This window comes from Vollenhovia emeryi, unplaced genomic scaffold (assembly GCF_000949405.1).
Source record: "Vollenhovia emeryi isolate VEMERY1.0 unplaced genomic scaffold, V.emery_V1.0 DF939291.1, whole genome shotgun sequence".
Taxonomy (NCBI): Eukaryota; Metazoa; Arthropoda; class Insecta; order Hymenoptera; family Formicidae; genus Vollenhovia; species Vollenhovia emeryi.
In genome coordinates this window covers 95,211-101,961 of record NW_011967075.1, presented here as the reverse complement: position 1 = coordinate 101,961, position 6,751 = coordinate 95,211, and the positions used below count along the sequence as shown (strand labels likewise).

Here is a 6,751-nt window from a genome sequence, read left to right as displayed (position 1 = left end):
GGAGGTTTGTAAATCTTACCTCAAGGAACGTAACCTCAATATGTCATATTATAGATACAAACGAAAATAATTATGTAGCATTTATGTACAAACTAATACCAGACCCAAGTGTAGAATGCATAGTAGAACATTTTCATATAAAGAACATTGAGGTTTGAAGTCTAATTCGTATCGCATTATGTATTGCAATATTTGTAATACATAATGCGATACGAATTAGACTTCAAACCTCAATGTTTTTTATATGAAAATGTTCAACTATGCATTCTACACTTGGGTCTGGTATTAGTTTGTACATAAATGCAAATAATAAGATTTACAAACGCAAAAACGGTATCCGACTCTGTCGGTAAATCAAACCACTCCAGCATCCCCTTAACGTCTTTAATGGGCAGAACTATTTCTTAAACCCATCAAGAACTGTGGAACTATTGTAAATCTATAGGGAACTCGTAAAAAAAGTTAAAATTTTAAATAATGGGGGCTAACTTCACAGGGGTGTGTTAATGAATCAAACAGAAGTGTATAAAATCACAGATCTAATTTTTTCCATTTGATGCTATCGTTTGTTATTATAAAGATATATGTATATGAAAGAAAACAACTTTTCTCACATAATAATTATTAGCCCCGCTCTACTTTACATACACACTGTTTTTGTCCAGAATATTGAAACGAAACTTCGTTATCTTCAAGCATTTTTCCTTTCTAAAATACACACGATTTTTTAAGTAAATATTATCGAAATTTGTCACGTTGATTCGCTGCAACATTTAACAGTCGTCCAGAGTCGTTAATATTTAATGTTTTCCTTTGAACACAGGATAATTAAGTTTCTCATTTTCTTAGCTAAATAATTTCGCTTTATTCCACATTAATATACCAATTTTACCGAAATAAAATTGACTACGGGGGAGAGGGGGCATATGTATAATATAAGGAAAGCGGGAAATATGATTGAAAGCGCGGAAATTAAACGTATTTTCGATCTAGGCAATTTTTTTTCTCTAAGTCGTTCCGTAGATCAATGCAATGCGTAATGCGACGTGCGATTGAAAGAAGGAATATCAGGCAGGAAAACAAAAATGACGCGACACACGCACGGCTCTGTCTTACGCTCTGCGTAAAGAATTTAACTCTCTTCTGAATGGATTGTGCTGTTTGTTGTAGCCACACAAGAAAATCGTCAAGCAGATTACACCTGTCGAACAGAGACTAACTTGCCGGGCAATCAGCAAGACGCATTCTTCTCTCCTCGACCCGTTCCCTTCTGGTCGCATTCCGAAGGTTGGTGGGGCTATTATCCCGTGCCATATAATGCTCCATCCAATAAGCCCGCGAACGAGGCGGACGAACGCTCCTTTCCCTACCTACGATATCCAGACGAAAACGCGTGCGTTGGATATGAATTTTTTTATCCGGTTTACGACGAAAACTTTGCGAACGTGGCACCGATCAAAGTTATAGACCGAGACAATTCTCCAGGCCGATACGGTTACGTTGCCGTCATTTGCCCCCAACCGGGACACAATGACGTCCAATCGGGCGTTGATTGTACAAATATAATGCCAAATAGCTGCGACTACATTCACAATCGCTGTTCCACTGTCCGCTCGTCTCCCGCTCGGAACGATAGTTACTTTCCGCAAAACGCCTCGGTCGACGAATCGGGAAACACCAACGAGATTAATCACTTGGACGCGCAGCCGAGTGGGACGTACAGTCCCAAAAATGTCTGCGAGAGCTACAACAGCGACAGAAATTGTCCCGTGACGTCGATGAACATAGTCGACGAGGAAGACAGCAGCGCGCCGGATAGACCCGGCGGAGCAATAATCTCTAATAACATCGAGAAGTCCAGAAAAACATTCGGTCTGCACATCAACGTGCCTAATTACACGTACGTAGATACCAGCGACTCCAGCGATTCCAGCGATTGCAGCGATTCCAACGATTCTAGCGACACCAGCGATTCTATCTCCGATAACGAGCACTGTTCCGATTCTCGCCAGAAATATAACGACACCACTTCCGACAATACACCGTCCAACAGCGATTCGGATTCATACGAGGGTTATTCAATGGATCCTTACGAGAAACCGAGGACGTATCCGCGCGCCGTTGCCACCGACGAGGACTGTGCCGATGCCGCTCACTCGGAGTGCCCGATTAATGTGGATACTATTGATAATCCATCCAGACATTCGCAGAACGAGAACAGTCGCGACAAGACACTCCCTAAGAATCGTATCGGTTATTCGAACGATCGAAGTTCATGCGTAACGTTGAAGCGAGATCTCGCGACGAGCGTCGAGTCGAAGGGGTGCATCGAGGAGGGTTGCGCTGATAATCAAGGTAGCCCTTGCTCCAGTAAGATGAATCCCGTAGGCGATAACGTATCGAATACGGAGCGGCGTGACGAGGAGAAGCAGGTAACCGACAACGCGGCTCCTCATCAGTTGAGTGTAACTTACGAGGACGTGGAACGATTGAGTTCCGAGAGACTGCGTCGCGAGAGCAAGAAGAAGCTCGAGGGACGTAGTAACACTTCCCGCGAGGTGGTCGATGATCCGCCCGACGACACGGAAGCTACCATGGTCAGCGTGAGTTTGCCCCTGAAATTCAGGTTTTCCGTGTCCGAGGACAACGAGGACATCACCACCGTGACAGTCGGCAATAGCGAAATAAAGGCGGAGAGATCCCGCTGCGGGTATCCCGTGAAAAATGACAAGAGTGACGACGTTTGTGTCAATTTCCACGTTGGCAACGACACCAGCGTGGACTTTACCGTGAAGAGACGCGTGTCGGACGCGACTGCGAGCACAAGAGACGAGGCGAGCCTCGAGGTCGCGGTGCCGCATGTGGATTTCACTTTTAAGAAAGAGCCAACGAATGTCGGCGAAACCAACAGCGGAGAACAGAACGCGGAGACGGAATTCCCAGTTACGGAAACCACGGGATGTCACCGAATAAACGTTGAGGAATCGAACAGTGCTGACGATTGCATCACCGATTCAGAGTCGGTGGAGGCTACGCGAGTAGCCTTGCCAGTGAATGACGATGGAAACTGCGTCCAAGCGGAATCCACTTGTAACTACTTCGGGAATATCGATGGCAACGGAACCGCTGACGAGTCGAGACTCGCCACGTCCGAATGCTCTTGGATGCGAGATCCCGAAGCGCTTCAAGTTGACGATACAAATGAAAGCAGTCAGAAGAACTGTTCCATCATTGTGGATAATAGTGACGATCGATGTGTCGACCCGGAACTCTACCAGAAATATTTACTGAGCCTCCAGGACTCTCGCGAGGACACCGATGACGAGGACAGCGGTGTCACTTCCGACATAAGCCGGATGATATCCGAGGTCGACGCGGAGTGTCGCGAGAACGACACGGATTCGGAGTGCACCGTTTCGAAAAATCAGAAGAAGTATCAACGAACGCAGACGCACTCGCGGCTCTTTCGGCTTCTAAACGACGATTCCAATCTACCCGATTGTGCCAGCACGGACCCCGGCACCAGAAAGGAGTATCTCAGCTTACCGCTTAAGACGAACGCGTTCCACTACGACGACAGTTATTGCTCCAATTATTCCAGCGGTTTAACGTCACCCGAATATTCACCCGTTCACGAGCAGTCCTGTCGGAAATTTCACGACGCGGCGACGAGCGGGAATGCCGCGAGCTTACCGGACGTCAAGCTCCACCGTCTGGCGCACCAGCCGGAAATTCCCACGAAAGACAATTCGTACCTTCCACCCTGGAAGGGCGCGAAATTACCCAATCTACACGAGCACGATGTAATACCCTCTTTAGCTTTCAAGTTCCTCAACAGTAAGATGCCCTTTTGGACCTACAAGGTGAACGTGCTGTGCCCGAGAATCAAGAGTACGAAAAGCGTGCCGCAAGCCTTGCTGGCACGGCAAATCGACAAGAACTAAACGATCTCGCCGGTGATTTCCTCCTATCCCGAACGTCCTTGTGCGAACGCTAAACCAACTATTGCTGATGGCCCTAGGGTAGAATGAGGCCATTTACCGCTGCGAGCAACCGCTCTCTACGATCCACGGGACATATTTTTTTCTCTCGATTCTCCTCACAAGACAGGGCTGAGTGTGCCCAAGGCGCTCTACGGGCTACGTGATTTTTTTTTCTATCGGTACATATCGTTTCCATATATTCGTGTATCATTCTTGATTTCTTCTCCATATTTCCCACTTTCCTTTCTTTCGTTTTTTTTTCTCTGGTCGTTTACAGTTGAACCTCTATATTTGTAACATATCGCGATCATCCTGTTTCGGACACGTCTTTTTAAACCTATTTTCACGTGCATGCGCAGAATAAAAATAGTTATCGATACGCGTAATGTATTTCTTTCGACTTTCACTCGCGGTTTCTCACTCTGCGTATGGTCGCGTGTTTACCGGAGAAATATAAAGTTGTAGGAAAGGTGGGGACGCAAAAAGTGTTAAGAATACGGAGATTTGACTGTTTTCTTTTCTTTTTGTACTTCTTATCGTTAATTCGATTATAGACGCATGTAATCTCTTTCCTCATTTTTTTTCTTTTGTCTTCTCTTTCTGTATCTCTCTCACTCTCTCTCTCTCTCTCTCTCTCTCTCTCTCTCTCTCTCTCTCTCTTCCTTTTTTTGCATTTTGCAAAAAGCCTCTAATTGTTAGATACCAACGCTTGATTGCTTTATGCATGTTGTGACTAATGTGACTGATTAAGAATATCAAACTAGTTCGAAATATTCGAGAAACGAATAAGCAATGGAAGAAATCATTTCATAGTTTGATGAAGTTTACGTGTACCAAATACAATAATTTTTGCAGTTGCTTAATATTAAATTTTATCTGACAATGAATGTCCAAAGTAAAGAAATTTTAAAAGAAAGGAGTAGCGATGAATGAAGATTGATATAATATACGTATATGTGTATACACACACACCTATACATATATACACGCACACTTACTCACTCGTTCATTTACACATACACATAAGCACACACAAATGTACACGTGGAACACACGCGCGCCATTCGTAAATTTTACCTAAACAGAGTATAGATAATTGATATGTATATACTTTTTAAATTTGGTTTTTTGTATGTTGCTAATATAAAGAGACTGCTCTTGAAAAATATAATTCCTTATTTTTCAGGTCCCGACACAACTGACTACTGAGGATTGATGAAATTCTGCTTAGACAGAGTCGGATTATTTAGTGCGCTTTTTTTCTATTTTGTTTACAATAATCCATAGTACTTATGTCGCCGCTTGCCGATCCATCGACGAAAAATTAATCGAATTTTCTTCAAGACGGACCGCGAGTCGCTAATAAATTATAATATTTGGATTTCAGTATCGGATGCTTGTGTTGAATGGAAGTTTGCCATGAATAATTTTTCTGCATAAGAATGCTGAATTTTGTTCTTAATCGTTACTGTATAAGGACGTTGAATATTTTAATTCTGTGTAATATTTTTAAATTAATTTAAATTTGCTTTTGAAATTTCAATTAACCATAATAAGCATTAATTTCGAAGATTTTTAATCATTTTTCCGAGGAAAAATGTTGAACATTCTTATTAAGAGATCGGCTGTCTGTTATGTACACGTCGTAATTATATTATATATTATATTATGTGAGCAGGAACACGTGGTTTGCTTATTTAAGTTGAATGGATCGTTATAGAAATTGTAATAACACTCTTTTTAAAAATATTAATCATAATTTAAAAATATATGTGTAAACGTACATATGTCTACATATATATATTATATATATATTGTTAATCTTGTTACCTGAATTACTGTATCACTTATCCAAGTTGTAAAATAAATTATTTATAAAATTGATAATGCTAATCAGGATTGGTAAGTAACTCGTTACTTGTAACGCAGTTACAGTTACAGTTACTTCTTTTTGGTAACTCTAACTTAACTTTGTCACTTTCTCTCCATTTACTCGTATAACTGCATCTTAACTCACAATCAGTTACACTAATAGTTACTTATATATTTTTTAAACGCGCACAAGTCGCATTAGGCCTTGCCTATGCGCACAAAAATATCCCGAATGTATTTATTAACGATCTCTTCAAAGTAAATCAACTCTGCAAAAATTTTACGTGAAATTAAAATAAAATTTAACAAACGCATAACAACTTCGATCTTATTATATGCATGCGATTGCATAGTCAATATTATATTTTTTCTAATTTCTACAGCTAATGTTGTAAAATTTAAAATAAATACAATAAAATTACAATGTAATGTTTCTAATAACTATTTTAGTGTAATTTAATACATTTTATTAAAAATATATTAACGTATTGAGTTTTTTTTATTAAAAATTTGTTTTCTTAGAAGTATATTTTATTAAAAGTATTGTATTAAAAATAATAGCAAATACACTGCTCAAAAGAAATATGGCATAGAAAAATTTTATGCAAAAATTGGTCAACTTTGACTGACGGTAACTCCGCGAAAAATCATCGTAAAATTATGTTCTTTTTTTTAAATTAAAGCTTGAAATCTCTACTTTAAGATACTATAGTTATTTTTTAGGTGTGATGCATCCCTACCACTGTAACACCTTAAATGTGAGGGCATGTTTGTTATATTGAAAATTGCAAAGTTTGACGGAGTGCATGGGCTAGGTACATTTTTTTCGGGGATACTGTTTGCAGGAACATAAAGTACAAACCTTCCTCTTCAATTTAAAAAAAAAAAGTCCCCTT

General features: G+C 40.5%; 1 protein-coding gene across 1 annotated transcript in view; it reads left to right on the top strand.

Annotated features, from left to right (window-relative positions):
* Positions 1–4,552, top strand: part of LOC105559075 — a 16,598-nt gene extending 12,046 nt beyond the window's left edge. The window contains exon 11 of the mRNA XM_012007120.1: positions 1,171–4,552. Within this exon, the coding sequence (XP_011862510.1) occupies positions 1,171–3,944 (2,774 nt within the window). The 3' untranslated portion in view covers positions 3,945–4,552. The remainder of the gene's footprint in view (positions 1–1,170) is intronic.
* The last annotated feature ends 2,199 nt before the right edge of the window (positions 4,553–6,751 follow it).